The 20,222-nt window shown below is 38.4% G+C and overlaps 2 protein-coding genes across 2 annotated transcripts in view; both read right to left on the reverse strand.

The window, feature by feature from the left end:
• The window catches only part of CCDC198 (coiled-coil domain containing 198), a 496,778-nt gene that overhangs the window by 357,187 nt on the left and 119,369 nt on the right, over window positions 1–20,222 (reverse strand). The window lies entirely within an intron of this gene.
• Window positions 1,009–2,040, reverse strand: LOC117196394 (GATOR complex protein DEPDC5-like). The gene is made up of 2 exons (XM_033404655.2): window positions 1,359–2,040; window positions 1,009–1,308 (listed from the first exon to the last, which is right to left on the reverse strand). The coding sequence occupies exons 1-2, from the start codon at window positions 1,839–1,841 to the stop codon at window positions 1,294–1,296; spliced, it is 498 nt and encodes a 165-aa protein (XP_033260546.1). The 5' UTR covers window positions 1,842–2,040; the 3' UTR covers window positions 1,009–1,293.

The raw sequence follows: 20,222 nt of genomic DNA on the forward strand, positions 1-20,222 counted from the left end.
CCAGCGGCCATGGCTCACGGGCCCAGCCGCTCTGCGGCATGTGGGATCTTCCCGGACCGGGGCACGAACCCGTGTCCCCTGCATCGACAGGTGGACTCTCAACCACTGCGCCACCAGGGAAGCCCTCAATCAGTCATTTTTAAAAATTGCTTTTACTTGCTCCATAAGAATGAAACTCAATGACCATAATTTTGGTAATTTTTATAGTATTATAGGGATGTTATCTAGCCTAATTATATCCGTTCTTTATCTTAGGAAAGTGAATATGGGGTAATTGTTCACTATAAATAATCTATGCCTATGAACGGTACTCTAGCTGAAGCAAAGGAACTAGTTGGTGGAGGTGGTCATCTGGAAATTCAGAATTTAAAAAATTCAGTCAACCACTTAAATAAACCCCACATCTTAGGTTTACTTAATAGAGACTCAGGTATTGTTCTGCTTTCAAAGTTAGCCTCAATATCATAATACATTTTTTACCTCTATGGGACTCTATGATTTCTTCACCTTACCATTGTATCAAGAAATTAAAAGTATAAGAAGGATCTTATATATTAATATATCTTTTCTTACTTTGACTCCCAACTAAGCTCCCATCTTATAATTTTTTTTTAATTTATGAAAATGTAGAGACTGTACTACCAAAATATACAATTTCAACACATTTACACATGTTTTTACTTCCAGGTGAGAAATGAAACTGTATTGCTGAGAAAATTATTAGAAATTTGAACTATATCTCAGTTGTGATTGCCTTAAAATCAATACCATTTTATTTGAACAAACAGCAGCAAAATTCATTAAGATAGTACCCTAGCAATTCAGGATACATTATAGCTCAATTGTGAATTTGTTAGATCATTTGGACAAATTGTTTCAACAATTTCCACTGCTGCCTCGTGTAAGTATAATAAGCATAATCATCCTTGTTGGATGCTATGACTTTGAAGAAAATGTTTTTAGAAAAACTTTCTTTTTTTTTTTTTTTTTTTTTTTTTTTTTGCCACTGTAACTCTGGGAGTTTATTTTTTTTTATACAGTATTATTTTTTTTAATAAATTTATTTATTTTTGGCTGCATTGGGTCTTCGTTGCTGCATGCGGGCTTCCTCTAGTTGTGGCGAGTGAGGGCTACTCTTCGTTGCGGTGCTCGGGCTTCTCTTTGCGGTGGCTTTTCTTGTTGCAGAGCGCGGGCTTAGTAGTTGTGGCTTGCGGGCTCCAGAGTGCAGGCTCAGTACTTGTGGCACACGGGCTTAGTTGCTTTGCAGCATGTGGGATCTTCCCGGACCAGGGCTCAAACCCGTGTCCCCTGCATTGGCAGGAGGATTCTTTAACCACTGCGCCACCAGGGAAGCCCACCCTGGTATCTTCGCTTATATAACCACACATGACCTTCTCATTCTTGACCCACAGCTCCCCGGCCTGCGCCCTGATGCCAGCAAATTCTACCTTCTGAGTGATATAGGCACATGTGCTGACCAAACTTTTCTTCAGTCGCCACATATCCCCACGGCCAATATATTGATCCTTAAAGGTTAATTCCACTAGGTCAAGGGTCACATCCCTAGGGTCTACGACATTCACATACACATCTTGATAAGGTCTTAGCCGAAACACTTGAGTCACCGTCTGGTCCACACTGATAGTTTCTTTCTGCAAATCCTCCTTAAGTGACTTGACCTGCAAAAGCAGAGGGCTGTACTCATCGTTGGGGTGAGCAATCTCCACAATGTCTCCAAGCTTGATGTAAGGAAACACTTTGGGGTTCACGACTAGCTCATCATCACTGCCCCCAAAGCCCTTCTTGTGGATGACAAGTTTGTAGACCTTTGTTGTTCTCATCTTGTACTGTTGTTTCCTTCAGCTGTTCCAAGCTTGGGGGAGAGAAATCATCTTGCCTCCCCGCAGCTCCGGAGCCCCTTCCCGCTTGAGGCCGGGGTTCCGGGGTCCGGACCCTGGCCAGGGCCCCCGCGCCTCCTCGGGACGCCCCGCCTACGCCCGCAGAGCCTGTGCAGATCCCGAGCCAGAGCTGCAGGCGCCAGCCGCCTAGAAAAACTTTCGAGATCCTTAAGTATCTAATATAAGAGAGGAAAGATATAATTTACAAAAGTAGTATTTGTCAACAGGCAAGCTTTTATCTCATGTATTTGAAACCACACCCTTATCCCTATAAGGGTAGCATTCACATACAACTTCAGAGGAACACAGTACTTTATGAAAGAAAATCCAGAATAGGCTTTTAAAAATAATAAAGAGATTGGGGAATAAAGCAGATGAACCAATTTAATTGCCTGAATCCTGAGAACTCTTTTATTCATTCCACCTAGTGTCTAAAACATGCCGATGCCATGGATTTCTTTGTTGACCTCGTTTTGAATTTCCCAAGTGAAAAACATACCCGAGAAGCAAAATTCAATTTAGAACTAACTACTGCGAGAGCCGTGGATATGACTGGTCATGTTAAAACAACGGCAGGCTTCTGCCCATGTGTGTGGGCCACCCTGCCACCCCTCACTGCACCCAGTTGTCCCAGGGATGATGTTTCCATGGCTATCATCTACCACCTCTCTGCACCTGCAGCCTTATTAGACAAAAACTGCTGTTTCTGAGTAAAAGAGTGCTTGCAAAGCCACATAATTATCTTTCGTGGCTTCAATTTCTAAGAATTTGATCCCTAGGTAAAAACAGCCATTTACCTGTCTTCCTAGGTCTTTTTTTTTTCAGTTTTATTTCTAATGATTTTTTACATTATTGGATATGCTACCCTCTCCTCCACAATGTATACCCTCTTTCCAATAGCTTTTGTCTAATTCTGCCATAAACCTCTGCTAACACGATCACCTGTTTGTAACTAGCCATTCCTTTTTTCTGAATGTTCTTTAAGACAGACAACCCCCCAAGAATACACACAGCTGGCTAAAAGTACACCATCAGGTGATCATACCACAGGCAGAAACTGCTAAGAAATACCAGAGGTTAAAAGGAAATTCTGCTTTTCAGACCCAGTAAGGTAAGAACTGTCTTAGAGTAGCACAGAATTAGCAGATGTTAAGCCTCGGGTCATTGCTAGAAGGTGTATTCCAAATCATTGACCTTGGGGAGCTCATCAAATTTACCAGAATAACTTGGTCTTTCAGTTCTGCCTGGTGTGTCCCAAAGAAAAGAAATTAACTACAGATTAGGTTTGGAACTAAAAGAGATTTGTAGATTCACAATGCTTGCCTGTGTCTAGTAGCTTTAAGAGGTAAGTTTCCTTTTGTTTCAAAGATTATTATTCAGCAATTTTAAATACTTCTTTTATCAAAATCAGATCTTCTTTTAAAAAGTGCAACATGAAGTTTGTTGATTAACAGAGTACTTTTTAAAAATTAAAGTATTTCTTTTTTATATTTTAAGTATAAAAAACTAATGATTTTTAATTTGTGCCTTCAGCTATTCGTGTTGTGTTCATTTAAACTGTACAGACTTAAACTGTATAACTGCCATGCTCCTAACAGGCAATTTTATATCACAGAGAATGACATTTCCAGTTTGCAATAAGTAGATTCCCTTCTCAGGTCCAGAGTCACATACTGCTTATAAAGATGTGTAAAAAGGATTTTTTAGTTGTGTTGGGCTGTGTGCATTGACATTAATAAAATGAGAAGGTGGGAAATAAATTTTCCTGATTTATGCAATATCCTCTTAATATTTCTGGAGGATAAAACTAGTTATATGGGGGCTGGGGGATAATGAGACAGATTCCTGAAATTGCAATTATCAATCAAAATATCAATTATAAAATATCAGTTATGACACTACCCCTGCAACCACTTCCAGAAAACAAACAATATCTCTGTCTTCAAGCCACCTCAGTGTCTTAAGAGGCCTCGCATGCTAGCTTTTCCACTTTCCATTTAAGGCGCCGTGATGATGGGCACTTCCTCACTGAGTGTCAAATTCACTGACACTCAGAACATCAAGTGAGGAAATTTGTTGACAAGTGACTCAATGTCACAAAGTTAGGAATACTGTAGCCTATGGGGACATTGTTAACTTTCCAAACCCAAACATTCTCCAACATATTCATTTTTCATTGAAGATAGGTGGAGTTCCACATTCACATCCTTTAAACCTCTTGGCTCCATAAATCTCATAGTATTTAAGTGGCAAGCGACTCAACTCATATTGTACCACAATCTAGATAGTTCAAGGGGCTCTTCTAGTGTGGTTATTCTTTCCTCCTTCAAGTTTCTTGAAGAGGAAGGGGAGGAACTCATATTTACTGATGTGCTTGTGGGACTCTACTAGGTACTTGCAAATTCGTTCTGTTTTTGAGTGCTTATTATATACGATACACTGTATGAAGCTCTAGGGATACAGTGGTGAACTAAATGAAATAAGCCAGACACCAAAGGCCACATATTGATTCCATTTATATTCCATTTAGTTCTTACAACAGCCCTGTAAGGTAGATATTGTTAGTTCACATATTACAAATAAAATTGAACTATCTAAATATTTTAACTCATACAAATATTAAAAATTAAGTCATTTTACTGTGTTTAAAAGGAAATCCAGTAAGTATATCTTTTTCTATGTTGAAAGAAAAGGAAATCTGGATTTTTTTCCCCCCTATTGAAATCTAACAGTTTCTTTTATTCTTAAATATTGATGATGTGTGGGTCTGGCTCTTGACAAGCTCACAAAATGAAATCATAACAATAAAAAGACAAGTAACCCAAGTAAAAAGTGGGCAAAGGATCTGGATAGACATCTCTGCAAAGAAGATATACAAAGGGCCAAGAAGCACATGAAAAGATGCTCAACATCATTAGTCATCAGGAATATGAAAATCAGCACCACAAAGAGATATTACTTTGCACCAACTAGGAGAGCTTTAATCAAAAAGACAGACAATTAACAAGAGTTGGCAAGAAAGCGGAGAACTTGGAATCCCCATACATTGCTAGTATGAATGTAAAATGGTGCAGCTGCTGTGGAAAACAGTTTAGCAGTTTCTCAAAAAGTTAAACATAAAATTACCATACCACTTCTAGGTATAGTCTCAAAAGAACTGAAAACAGATACTCAAAAAAATGCTCGTATTTTATTCATAGCAGCGCTATTCACATAGCCAAGAGGTGGAAACAATCCAAATGTCCATCAGTTGATGAATAGGTAAACAAAATATGGTATATCCACCCATACAATGATATTTAGCTACAAAAGTGATGCAGTGCTGATATTCCTACAACATGGATAAACCTTGAAAACATTAAGCTAAGTAAAATAAGCCAAATACCAAAGGCCATATATTATATGATTCCATTTATATGAAATGTCCAAAATAGGCAAATCTATAGAGACAGAAAGCAGATTAGTGGTTGCCAGGGGCTGAGGGAGAGGGAGAGCGACTGCCAATGGTATGGGATTTCTTTTGAGGGGGATGAAAATGTTTTAGAATTAGATAGTGGTAATGGTTGAATGGTATATGAATTATATGTTATTATATTTTTTAAATTAAAGTGAGCTGGACCACTGTCTAATATAAATCTTAAGAATACAGTTCCTGTTCCTCTTTACCCCAGAACATATCTAACACAACTGGCTTCAGTGCATTAAGTGTGACAGCACACATAGCCTCACATTTCCTCAACTTGTTTTAGAAATTATTTCAGTGAAGTTTTGAATTTGGAGTTTTGAAGAAAGGCAGCAAAATGCAGGAATTTGACTGTGTATCAACCTTGTGGTTTGAGCTTTAGATTCTCTGGAAACAGCAACTCATGATTTACAACATCTCAGGTCTAGGTACTTTATATTTTGTACTCCAATTCCTACAGAAATAAATGGGATTAGCTTTTTGAAAAAGGATTTCCTTTGGAGATGTGTAAAAATATTAAGGATAATTTTACTCAAGTCAGATGAGAAATGCCTTGCAATTTCAGTTTTAGTAAAAAAAAAAATTGTGTGTATGTATTTGTGTGTGTGTGCAATAGAGAGAATTCAAATATCTTCAGGTCCCATTGGGCTTACAGTGAGATTTAAGCAAAAATTAGATGAATGTCCCCAATTCTTAGCATATTTGGCATTTTACAGAATCTGGTCCTGTGTGAAAAGAATTTTAAAGGGGGTGATATTTTCACATTTCTTCATTAGTAGACATCAAGTAATCTTTGACTTCGGACTTCCCTGGCGGTCCAGTGGTTGAGACTACAAGTTCCCAATACAGGGGAAATTAAGATCCTGCATGCTGCCTGGAGCAGCCATAAATAAATAAATAAATAAATAAAATCTTTGATTTATAAAAGGTTTTCTGGTCCCTGGGAGTGAGGAATTGGGTTGGAATGGGTTAATTAATTAGAAATTAAAGGCTAGGAATTGCTTGGTTACGATCTGATAAACTTACCAGTTCTTTAAACTAGCAACACTTTGGTTTTTTTGTTTTGTTTTGTCTTATTGTTAGATGTGGTTTATTTGTGACTTTTTCTATTTTTTTAAATATCTTTAATGGAGTATAATTGCTTTAAAATGGTGTGTTAGTTTCTGCTTTAAAACAAAGTGAATCAGCTATACATATACATATATCCCCATATCTCCTCCCTCTTGCGTCTTCCTCCCACCCTCCCTATCCCACCCCTCTAGGTGGTCACAAAGCACCAAGTTGATCTCCCTGTGCTATGTGGCTGCTTCCCACTAGCTATCTATTTTACCTTTGGTAGTGTATATATGTCCATGCCACTCTCTCATTTTGTCCCAGCTTACCCTTGCCCCTCCCCGTGTCCTCAAGTCCATTCTCTACGTCTGCATCTTTATTCCTCTCCAGCCCCTAGGTTCTTCATAACCATTTTTTTTTTTAAGATTCCATATATCTGTGTTAGCATACAGTATTTCTTTTTCTCTTTCTGACTTACTTCACTCTGTATGAGACTCTAGGTCCATCCACCTCACTGCAAATAACTCAGTTTCGTTTCTTTTTATGGCTGAGTAATATTCCATTGTATATATGTGCCACATCTTCTTTATCCACTCATCTGTCGATGGACACGTAGGTTGCTCACATGTCCTGGCTATTGTAAATAGAGCTGCAATGAACATTGTGGTACATGACTCTTTTTGAATTATGGCTTTCTCAGGGTATATGCCCAGTAGTGGGATTGCTGGGTCATATGGTAGTTCTATTTTTAGTTTCTTAAGGAACCTCCATACTGTTCTCCATAGTGGCTGTATCAATTTATGTTCCCACAAACAGTGCAAGAGGGTTCCCTTTACTCAACACCCTCTCCAGCATTTGTTGTTTGTAGATTTTTTGATGATGGCCATTCTGACTGGTGTGAGATGATACCTCATTGTAGTTTTGATTTGCATTTCTCCAATGATTAGTGATGTTGAGCATCCTTTCATGTGTTGGTTGGCATCTGTATATCTTCTTTGGAGAAATGTCTATTTAGGTCTTCTGCCCATTTTTGGATTGGGTTGTTTGTTTTTTGGATATTGAGCTGCACGAGCTGCTTATAAATTTTGGAGATGAATCCTTTGTCAGTTGCTTCATTTGCAAATATTTTTCTCCCATTCTGAGGGTTGTCCTTTTGTCTTGTTTATAGTTTCCTTTGTTGTGCAAAAGCTTTTAAGTTTCATTAGGTCCCATTTGTTTATTTTTGTTTTTATTTCCATTTCTCTAGGAAGTGGGTCAAAAAGGATCTTGCTGGGCTTCCCTGGTGGCGCAGTGGTTGACAGTCTGCCTGCCGATGCAGGGGACATGGGTTCATGCCCCGGTACGGGAAGATCCCACATGCCATGGAGCAGCTTAGGAAGTGTTCTAATTTCATACTTTTACATGTAGCTGTCTGGTTTTCCCTGCACCACTTATTGAAGAGGCTGTCTTTTCTCCCCTGTATATTCTTGCCTCCTTTATCAAGGTGACCATATGTGCGTGGGTTTATCTCTGGGCTTTCTATCCTGTTCCATTGATCTATATTTCTGTTTTACTGCCAGTACCATACTGTCTTGATTGCTGTAGCTTTGTAGTATAGTCTGAAGTCTGGGCGCCTGATTACTCCAGCTCCATTTTTCTTTCTCAAGATTGCTTTGAAAAACAAACAAACAAAAAAAATTAAAAAAATAAACGATTGCTTTGGCTATTTGGGGTCTTTTGTGTTTCCATACAAATTGTGAAATTTTTTGTTCTAGGTCTGTGAAAAATGCCATTGGTAGTTTGATAGAGATTGCATTGAATCTGTAGATTGCTTTGGGTAGTATAGTCATTTTCACAATATTGATTCTTCCAATCCAAGAACATGGTATATCTCTCCAGCTGTTGGTATCATCTTTAATTTCTTTCATCAGTGTCTTAGAGTTTTCACATACAGGTCTTTTGTCTCCCTAGGTAGGTTTATTCCTAGGTATTTTATTCTTTTGGTTGCAATGGTAAATGGGAGTGTTTCCTTAATTTCTCTTTTCATCTCTTTCATCACTAATGATTTTTCATCATTAGTGTATAGGAATGCCAGAGACTTCTGTGCATTAATTTTGTATCCTGCAACTTTACCAAATTCATTGATTAGCTCTAGCAATTTTCTGGTAGCATCTTTTGGATTCTCTATGTATAGTATCATGTCATCTGCAAACAGTGACAGCTTTAGTTCTTCTCTTCCAGTTTGGATTCCTTTTATTTCTTTTTCTTCTCTGATTGCTATGGCTAAAACTTCCATAATTATGTTGACTAATAGTGGTTAGAGTGGACAACCTTGTCTTGTTCCTGATCTTAGAGGAAATGGTTTCAGTTTTTCACCATTGAGAACAATGTTGGCTGTGGGTTTGTCATATATGGACTTTATTATGTTGAGGTAAGTTCCCTCTATGCCTACTTTCTGAAGGGTTTTTATCATAAATGGGTGATGAATTTTGTCAAAAGCTTTTCTGCATCTACTGAGATGATCATATGGTTTTTCTCCTTCAGTTTGTTAATATGGTATATCACATTGATTGGTTTGCATATATTGAAGAATCCTTGCACTCCTGGGATAAACCCCACTTGATCATGGTGTATGATACTTTTAATGTGCCGTTGGATTTTGTTTGCCAGTATTTTGTTGAGGATTTTTGCATCTATGTTCATCAGTGATATTGGCCTGTAGTTTTCTTTCTTTATGACATCTTGTCTGGTTTTGATATCAGGGTGATTGTGGCCTCGTAGAATGAGTTTGGGAGTGTTCCTCCCTGTGCTATATTTTAAAGAATTTGAGAAGGATAGGTGTTAGCTCTTCTCTAAATGTTTGGTAGAATTCACCTGTGAAGCCATCTGGTCCTGGGCTTTTGTTTGTTGGAAGATTTTTAATCACAGTCTCAAGTTCAGTGCTTGTGATTGGTCTCTTTATATCTTCTATTTCTTCCTGGTTCTGTCTCAGAAGGTTGTGCATTTTAAAAAATTTGTCCATTTCTTCCAGGTTGTCCAATATATTGGCATATAGTTGCTTGTAGTAATCTCTCATGATTCTTTGTATTTCTGCAGTGTCAGCTGTTACTTCTTTTTCATTTCTAATTCTATTGATTTGAGTCTTCTCCCTTTTTTTCTTGATGAGTCTGACTAATGGCTTATCAATTTTGTTTATCTTCTCAAGGAACCAGCTTTTAGTTTTACTGATCTTTGCTATTGTTTCCTTCATTTCTATTGTTTCTTTTTCATTTACTTCTGATCTGATCTTTATGATTTCTTTCCTTCAGCTAATTTTGGGATTTTTTTTCTTCTTTCTCTAATTGCTTTAGGTGTAAGGTTAGGTTGTTTATTTGAGATGTTTCTTGTTTCTTGAGGTAGGATTGCATTGCTATACACTTCCCTTTTAGCACTGCTTTTGCTGCATCCCATAGGTTTTGGGTCATCATGTTTTCATTGTCATATGTTTCTAGGTATTTTTTGATTTCATCTTTGATTTCTTCAGTGATCTCTTGGTTATTTAGTAGTGTATTGTTTAGCCTCCATGTGTTTGTATTTTTTACAGATTTCTTCCTGTAATTGATATCTTCTCTCACAGCATTATGGTCAGAAAGGATACTAGATGGCTTCCCTGGTGGCACAGTGGTTCAGAGTCCGCCTGCCAATGCAGGGGACACGGATTCGTGCCCTGGTCTGGGAAGATCCCACGTGCTGCGGAGCAGCTGGGCCTGTGAGCCATGGCCGCTGAGCCTGCGCGTCCAGAGCCTGTGCTCCGCAGTGGGAGAGGCCACAACAGTGAGAGGCCCGTGTACCGCAAAAAAAAAAAAAGAAAGGATACTTGATATGATTTCAATTTTCTTAAATTTACCAAGGCTTGATTTGTGACCCAAAATATGATCTATCCTGGAGAATGTTCCATGAGCACTTGAGAAGAAAGTGCATTCTGTTGTTTTTGGATGGAATGTCCTATAAATATCAATTAAGTCCATCTTGTTTAATGTATCATTTAAAACTTGTGTTTCCTTATTTATTTTCATTTTGGATGATCTGTCCATTGGTGAAAGTGGGGTCTTAAAATCCCCTACTATGATTGTGTTACTGTAGATTTCCCCTTTTATTGCTGTTAGCATTTGCCTTATGTATTGAGGTGCTCCTATGTTGGGTGCATAAATATTTACAATTGTTATATCTTTTTCTTGGATTGATCCCTTTATCATTATGTAGTGTCCTTCTTTGTCTCTTGTAATAGTCTTTATTTTAAAGTCTATTTTGTCTGATATGAGAATTGCTACTCCAGCTTTCTTTTGATTTCCATTTGTGTGGAATATCTTTTTCCATCCCCTCACTTTCAGTCTGTATGTGTCCCTAGGTCTGAAGTGGGTCTCTTGTAGACAGCATATATATGGGTCTTGTTTCTGTATCCATTCAGCCAGTGTATGTCTTTTGGTTGGAGCATTTAAACCATTTACATTTAAGGTAGTTATTGATATGTATGCTCCTATTACCATTTTCTTAATTGTTTTGGTTTTGTTATTGTAGGTATTTTCCTTCTCTTGTGTTTTCTGCCTAGAGAAGTTCCTTTTGCATTTGTTGTAAAGCTGGTTTGGTGGTGCTGAATTCTCTTAGCTTTTGCTTGTCTGTAAAGCTTTTAATTCCTCTGTCAAATCTGAATGAGATCCTTGCTGGGTAGAGTAATCTTGGTTGTAGGTTTTTCCTGTTCGTCACTTTACATATGTCCTTCCACTCCCTTCTGGCTTCAGAGTTTCTGCTGAAAGATCAGCTGTTAACCTTATCGGGATTCCCTTGCATGTCATTTGTTGTTTTTCCCTTGCTGCTTTTAATATTTTTTCTTTGTATTTAATTTTTGATAGTTTGATTAATATGTGTCTTGGCGTGTTTCTCCTTGGATTTATCCTGTATGGGACTCTCTGCACTCCCTGGACTTGATTGACTATTTCGTTTCCCATATTAGGGAAGTTTTCAACTATAATCTCTTCAAATATTTTCTGAGGCCCTTTCTTTTTCTCTTCTTCTTCTAGGACCCCTATAATTTGAATGGTGGTGCATTTAATGTTGTCCCAGAGGTCTCTGATACTGTCCTCAACTCTTTTCATTCCTCTTTCTTTATTCTGCTCTGCAGTAGTTATTTCCACTATTTTACCTTCCAGGTCACTTATCCGTTCTTCTGCCTCAGTTATTCTGCCATTAATTCCTTCTAGAGAATTTTTAATTTCATTTACTGTGTGGTTCATCATTGTTTGTTTGCTCTTTAGTTCTTCTAGGTCCTTGTTAAACGTTTCTTGTGTTTTCTTCATTCTATTTCCAAGATTTTGGATCATCTTTACTATCATTACTCTGAATTCTTTTTCAGGTAGACTGCCTGTCTCTTCTTCATTTGTTTGGTCTGGTGGGTTTTTGCCTTGCTCCTTCATCTGCTGTGTGTTTCTCTGTCTTCTTATTTTGCTTAACTTACTGTGTTTGGGGTCTCCTTTTCGCAGGCTGCAGGTTCGTAGTTCCTGTTGGTTTTGGTGTCTGCCCCCGGTGGCTAAGGTTGGTCAGTGGCTTATGTAGGCTTCCTGGTGGAGGGGACTGGTGCTTGTGTTCTGTTGGATGAGGGTGGATCTTGTCTTTCTGGTGGGCAGGACCACGTCAGGTGGTGTGTTTTGGGGTGTCTGTGACCTTATTATGATTTTAGGCAGCCTCTGTGCTAATGGGTGGGGTTGTGTTCCTGTCTTCCTAGTTGTTTGGCATGGGATGTCCAGCACTGTAGATTGCTGGTCGTTGAGTGGAGCTGGGTCTTAGCATTGTGATGGAGATCTCTGGGAGAGCTTTTGCCATATGATAGGGCTGGGAGTTCTCTGGTGGACCAATGTCCTTAACTCGGCTCTCCCACCTCAGAGTCACAGGCCTGACACCCAGGCGGAGCACCAAGACCCTGTGAGCCACACGGCTCAGAAGAAAAGGGAGAAAATAAATAAATAAAATAAAATAGAGTTATTAAAATAAAAAATTATTAACATTTTAAAAATTATAAAGTAATAAAAAAAAGAAAAGGAAAGAAGAAAGAAGAGAGCACCCAAACCAAAAAACAAATCCACCAATGATAACAAGAGCTGAAAACTATACAAAACAAATAAACAAAAAAACGGACAGACAGAACCCTAGGACAAATGGTAAAAGCAAAGCTATACAGACAAAATCACGCAAAGAAGCATACATATAGACACTCACAAAAAGAGAAAAAGAAAAAAATATATATCTATATATTAAAAAAATAAAGGAAGACAGCAACCAAATTAATAAACAAATCTACCTATGATAATAAACTCTAAATACTAAACTAAGATAAACATAAAACCAGAAACAGATTAAATGCAGAAAGCAAACCCGAAGTCTGCAGTTGCTCCCAAAGTCCACCACCTCAGTTTTGGGATGATTCGTTGTCTATTCAGGTATTCCATAGATGCAGGGTACATCAAGTTGATTGTGGAGATTTAATCCGCTGCTCCTGAGGCTGCTGGGAGAGATTTCCCTTTCTCTTCTTTGTTCGCACAGCTCCTGGGGTTCAGCTTTGGATTTGGCCCCGCCTCTGCACGTAGGTCCCCTGAGGGCGTTTGTTCTTTGCTCAGACAGGACGGGGTTAAAGAAGCAGGGGGCTCTGGCTCACTCAGGCCGGGGGGAGGGAGGGGTACAGAATGCGGGGCGAGCCTGCGGCGGCAGAGGCTGCCGTGACGTTTGCACCAGGCGGAGGCGCACCGTGTGTTCTCCCGGAGAAGTTGTCCCTGGATCACGGGACCCTGGCAGCGGCGGGCTGCACAGGCTCCCGGGAGGGGAGGTGTGGATAGTGACCTGTACTCGCACACAGGCTTCTTGGTGGCGGCAGTAGCAGCCTTAGCGTTTCATGCCCGTCTCTGTGGTCCGTGCTGATAGCCTTCGCTCGCTCCCATCTCTGAAGCTTGTTTAGGCGGTGCTCTGAATCCCCTCTCCTCGCGCACCACAAAACTATGGTCTCTTGCCTCTTAGGCAGTTCCAGACTTTTTCCCAGACTCCCTCCCGACTAGCCGTGGCACAGTAGCCCCCTTCAGGCTGCATTCATGCAGCCAACCCCAGTCCTCTCCCTGGGATCTGACCTCCGTAGCCGGAGCCTCAGCTCCCAGCCCCCACCTGCCCCAGTGGGTGAGCAGACAAGCCTCTCAGGCTGGTGAGTGCTGGTCAGCACCCATCCTCTGTGCAGGAACCTCTCCACTTTGCCCTCTGCACCCCTATTGCTGCGCTCTCCTCTGTGACGCACTTCCAGCTTTCTGCTCTGGCTTGGACCAGTTGAAGTGAACTCCAGAAATTTTATGGGCAACTTTTGTCTTTTATTAATCTAGCTCAACCTAAAACAGGCCATGTAGGAATCAGACTTGAAAGAAGAGACTTGTAAGAATCTCCTATTAAGAAATTTGAAGCCAAGTATAGGTCTCCCAGGAGATATTTATGCTTTGGAAAATAAACTATCAAAATAATTATTTGTCATTCTGAACTCAAAGTGAGATGCTCCATTCTTAGCTTCCCATACACCCAAAACAAAGGGTAAGAAAGAAAAAGAATGCTTGAATTATTATTGAATTATAGTCTTTTCTTTGTAAACTTGTGGTCCTCTTGAAGCTCAATGGCTATACACTTAGAAAAATGTTCAATACAGAAAGAACCCCAGACTCGGCAGTCAGCTGTATAACCCCTGGTCCCTTCCCACCTATACTTAAAAAAAAAAAAAATATTTTAGTGCATCTATTCACAATTTTCAAAGACATTTCCATTGGCTATGAACTTGGGTAAATAAGATTCACATTTTTAGGAATCTTTAAAAGGACAATATTTATCACTAGTTTGGTTCAATGCAACATTGATTGTTAACATTTTTGGATATTTACTCAACTGAGAAGATAAAATATACAAGAGTTGAATTTGGAATAGTATAACTTTAATAGGATGTGTGATAGACTTTAAAATAAGGTAATATGGAGTAATTTAGTAGATCTATATATGAACGAAGAAAGTTTACGATGCTGAATTCTAAAGCTATAGAGCCTCCTGGAGATAAAAGTATAAGAACAGGGCCAGTTTGAGTATAGCGGCAAAAGAATGCTCAGCGGCAAAAGAATGAAATAGATCTATGATTCTATTACTCCAAGACACTGTGATAATACAGGAAATAGGTTATAAGAATTCTTAATACTCAAGGAAAAATGAACCATTCAAAGGGAGTAGGACAATTTTGGGCAATTGATAACCCTCCTATATTTTTCAAAGCCACTGGGGAGATCAAATAGAATAGTGATGCAAATGACTACTCCAAACACAATGCCCTAATGTGTTGGGGGTTTGCTTTTTGTTTTGCCAGGTTTCAAACTTATTCATATCCTGAATCCTTAACCCTAGGGAAAAGCTGAGAATATCCTGGTAGCTCTGGGGATGATAATCATCATGATACTCATGGTCTGAGTTAGCAAATCCAAGACGCATGTGTGGTAACACCCTCTCTCGTGACCAGCATCTCTACCTGATCATGACCCTATGTCACATATTTGTCCTCAGAACCCTTTTCAGCACAGTACTGTAGGCAGCCACTAATTTTCAATTGGATCTGCCTCAAGAGAACAAACTCATTCACCATAGTACAGTCGTCAAGGGTGCCCAGTGGGAGCTGGGGTGGGGCTGGTGACTCATTAAGAAGGAGGCCAGCAGGGGCAAAGGAAGGAGGAGCCCTAGAGGGCTAAAGAATGGTAAATTTAATAAGAACAAAAAGTTTACCAAATCTAATTGCTTTCTCTCATTCATAGATAGACACATTGATGCCATATGTGGCTTCTGCAAGACTATAAATGAGGTTATAAAAAATGCACTTGGACTTGAAGTCAGAAGCAGGGATGTTATTCCTGCTTTATCTCAACTAACCACTCTGCTTTGAGTTTTTAGATGTATTTATTATATATTTAAATCTGTGTGTATTCCTGCTAACAAAAGCAATTTATTCTTATTTTGAACATTCCACTATTAATAAAATATATAATGAAGAAAATAAGTAAAGATCCATCATAATACCTCTGCTAGGGAAATAACCACTGTTAGTGATTTTGTATCCATTCCTCCATTGTCTTCATGCCTATTTAGTTCATCTTTTCAACAACTGTATAGTATTCTATGTCTGAATGCATCATATTATATTTAACAAACCCCCTTACTGATGGACTTTGAGTTGGGGACACTGTTATTGCACTGTAAACAGTGTTTGCAGTGTCCTAGTACATATGTTTCTGTGTACTTATGCAAATATTTCTGTAAGGAAAACCCCTAGAAGTAAAATTGCAAGAATAGAGAGTATGAACATTTAACATTTTAATAAAAATTGTTAAATTGATCTCCAAATATGTTGTAGCAATTTATACTCTTACCAACAGTGTATTAGACTGTGTGTTTCTCACTTGTTTTTAAAGGAACACAAAAATGATGAGAGAAAATTATTTAAAACTAGACACATATAGTCTTAAGCCATAGTACTTAATAGAAAAAAAATGTGTGTCCAAAGGGAGCAATATCACAGCTGTCAGTTGTCAGGGCAAGCGGATATCACAAATGTGCCTTATTGGACATTTAATTGATTTCTGAGATTCCTCGCCATTATCAGAATGGAAAAATAGGACAATACTTATCTAGTTTCACATTAAAGGAGTGAGATAAAAGGAAAAAGTGAAAACATTTTTAGTGGAGATTTTTGGGTTCATTTTCAGTTCCAATATTTTGTCTCAAGAGCAAGATAGCACATTATTGAGAATAATGTAATATAAAAAATTAGGTTCCTAAAAGTGACATCCTATTTTCTTAATCAAATAACTGTGTTTAGAAAAACCCAAAATAAATTTGGGTGTGAAAAAAATACATGCTTTTTAAAAATCACTTCTTGTTTAGTTTAAACACTTAACAACACTGCCTACCTTTATATGATATTTGTATTACTTAATACAAAAGGAACTATGAGGGAGTGTAGCTTAATGGATAATACATTAGTTAATACATTAATTAATAGTGAATACTAGTAACTACTAGCATCTTTGAGTACTAACCAGGCACTACGTTAAGTGCTTTACAAGCATTATCTCATTTAATCCTTATTACCCTATGAGTTAAGTACTATTATTATCCCCCAGATCCAATTCATAATTCTTTTTCCCCGATAAAACACTTTAGTGTCACAAATATAGATGATTTAGATCGTGATTTGTAATGTTGGAAAGTGCCTTAAATCTCATCTTCCTCCTATGGCTCACTTTACCCTCGGAAGGGGAAACTGATTGATTATACCTTCAGTTTTCCTACCTTGGGTATTGTGAGGATTAAACATTAGCACAAAAATAGGACATGTAATCTGTTCTGGATTTACTTGACAATGAAAGGGATAATTTTAAGCATAGTGATGGATCATCTCAGCTGGGGTGAGCTGAGTAGGCTGGAACCATATCCGTACAGTGGCCCTGCTTCACTTCTTCGTTAAGGCCCAGGTGGGCAAAACATGGCTCTGCTCTTTTGAAGTTTTCTCAGCACAGAAGAAGGTCTCAACAAGCTCTAAACAAGCAACAAGAACGGATCCTTGGCACTCATGTATAAGCCATGAGGACAATTTACCTCATTGATGAATTATTGTTGGACAATTGAGGGTTGCATTATAATATAAGAGCAAAAAAGAAGAAAGCCCCAATGTACAGTAAAACCAGACTACATTTGGCAGGGAAGGGATCCAAATAGAAAAGGAAGCTTGCAAATCTTAGTAGGTACATGCTGGGCAGAGCATGGGCAATAACTTTTGACGTTTGCAGAAGAAAAATGGCATCACTGAGACAAGGAAAAAGAAGAGAGAAATTGATTGAATGTACAAAGGGGGATTAACATTCATTCCACTTTAGTACAAAAGTATATTGTGTTTGTACTGAAATATTAATTCTGAACAATACTTTATCTGAACCCTAGTCTATTTGCAACAAAGGTGGTGTCCTTGGGGCATATTGAAGAAGTCTCAGAAAATGAGCAGTTAGAAGGAAGATGATAATGAAGAAGCCTTGATGCCATTTGATCAAAAGTAATGAAAGCGATGGAGAGATGGTGAGTCATCTATGCAACAAATCCTAAAGGAAAGAACATCAGGTATTACTGGCATAATCTTTGGTATTTAATGCATTCTCAAATTGAACTTCATCTACATCTGCCCTTCTTCCTTCATTTGAACATTAGTAGTTAATTAAACTCAGTTCCTGAACAAAATGTTAGGAGTGTCCAGTCATGCTTTTATCTGAGAAGATTCCCCAAGAAAGGAATATCTTAAAATGAATTTCTGGGCTTTAGGTTTCAAACTACCCTCCCTTTCTGGGCCCTTAATTGCTTTCTGTCAAACTGGGAAGTTAATCTGGAATGTTTTCAGTGTGTTCAAGTTCTTGCAAGTTTTATACCTAAAGCAGATTCACAGCTGTACAGAGAACAACCTTTGAAGTTACCATGTTTTGCTAGTATCTCAAATGTTTTGCTTTGATCTGTAGGCACCATTTTTCCTAGGAAAATTTCTTGTGATTGTTATATTTCCTGTCACCAAGTATTTTTATTCTATAATGTCCATATTTCTTATGAACCAAGGGTGACAAATATGGGCAAATATTTTGCCAGTTGTGTTGCCTTTGGTAATATAAATGTAAGAGAAACAATATCACTGAAGCTATGTGATTTAAGTTCTCATTATAATGGATTTTGATTAAATAGTAATTTTATATTTCCCTTTTATTTCTACCTTCTGTTATTTGAATAAGAAAGGTGGAGTCATTTGCAAACATTATGTAAAATAAGAAAGAGGCAGAAAAAAATCAATTTCTTCATAAGTTTTATTCTTTTATTTGTTACAGGACTGGATTTTGGGAAGTTTTTTATTAAAATATTTAATAACTAATATAAGTTTAAAATTTAATGAAATAGCTAATAATATTGCATATGAAACTATATTTACAAAATGTGATGGGGAAAGAGAAGAAAAGTCAAAGGGAAAAAAGAAAACAGAAGAAAATTTAACAAGGAAGATGAAAGTAAAAGTGAAAAGGACCAAAATCAAGGAAGAACATGAAAGAAAAAGAAAAGAGGGAAGTAGATAAAAGAAATAGAGGGAGGCAAAAAGGAAAAAGGGGGTAAACATGAAGAGATTATTCTCTGCAAATATTCCTATAGTAGTTGCTATTACTTTAAAATATCTATACTTCACTAAATAAATGTCTTTATTTCCTGAGTACACACAATACTAAAAAAGAGTGGTTCTGAATGCTTTTCTTTCCTGTTATTGTATTTTTTTTTTTTTTTTTGCGGTACGCAGGCCTCTCACTGTTGTGGCCTCTCCCGTTGCGGAGCACAGGCTCCGGACGCGCAGGCTCAGCGGCCATGCCTCACGGGCCCAGCCGCTCCGCGACATGTGGGATCTTCCTGTACCGGGGCACGAGCCTGTGTCCCCTGCATCGGCAGGCGGACTCTCAACCACTGCGCCACCAGGGAAGCCTCCTGTTATTGTATTTTAAGGGAAAGAGGCTTTTTAAAGTGATCTTTATTTCTCCATATTCTTGAATACAAGAATAATGCAGTGTGATGATTATTTCGGGTTTAAAAAAAGTACTGCTTGGGTAGATTTTCCTACACTGATATTTGCTGTTAAGGTGTTCATATATTTGTTTATTCTAAAAGACAATTGAATAGCTTAGGGGATACTTCAGCTCCCACCACTGAAAGGTGCTAAAAGTGTTGAATACGTGAATAGACTGTCTACAAAAGCCTTTCTGTATTAAAGTCAAATTACTCTGAAAAACGGGTATTTAACTCTTCCAGAGGGCAATGAATACATTTGAGGTTAGAATTTATAACACTGTGTTAAGAGAATGTATAATAATCGAGTCACTAATCTTGATACAAACATTTTTAGCGTAGTTTTTGTGTTTTGAATTCAGCTTTACTACCAGGATCACCTGGTAAGAGCAATTATAAATGCTATGCTATCAGTTAGAACTCAGCCTAATGCATTTGCTTCGTCTATCTGGGCAATAGCTTTTTGGTCTACTGCACACCTTGAGCATACACATCAGCTACAATGTGTACAGATAGATGCACAGTGTCTGACACAGAATGTAGAATATCTTTAAAACAAGTATTAGCACTGGGATTTGGATCTGAATTTAAGTTTCCTTTTCAAGGTTTCCTCCTTGTAAGATGGTGGCCTTCTGAATACTGGCCAGCTACTTGCCACACTGGGCACTCAGGCTAACCTGTGTCAGGATTATAAAGTTTTGTTCTTCTTGTTTGCTACCTGTGTGTTGGCACATCGTGTTATGTTGGAACAACAGAAGTAACTAGTGATCAAGCCAACTGGCTACATGACTTTGAAAAATTGCTGAGAAAGGTGAAACCAAGTATAGCCTTCTCTGTAGAGAAGAGCCAACACGATTCTAAATGTATTTGAGGATCTCAAGAGAAACAACTGCAGATAGGAGCCCTACTTAGTCTTAGAAAATGGCTGATACTTTATACATACTCAGTGCCTTTTCTCCATGGAGCAGAAAACAGGGCATTTTGAAATGTGCAACGGCCCTGCTTCTGAATACAAGGGCACGTTTCATCTGTTTCTGGTGACTTTTATTTTCTTTTGTTGTTGGATCCCCTACATAATTGCAAGCATATCGCAGGCAAGCACAATGGTAAACAGTGGGTGGACGCTTCCTCCTCAGATGCAGACAATATCTGCCTGGCTGTCACAG

Source organism: Orcinus orca, chromosome 2, assembly GCF_937001465.1.
Source record: "Orcinus orca chromosome 2, mOrcOrc1.1, whole genome shotgun sequence".
Lineage (NCBI taxonomy): Eukaryota > Metazoa > Chordata > Mammalia > Artiodactyla > Delphinidae > Orcinus > Orcinus orca.

What these genes read in the sequence shown, in the direction of transcription:
- LOC117196394 (XM_033404655.2), bottom strand. Translation starts at nt 1,841, where the DNA reads ATGAGAACAACAAAGGTCTACAAACTTGTCATCCACAAGAAGGGCTTT.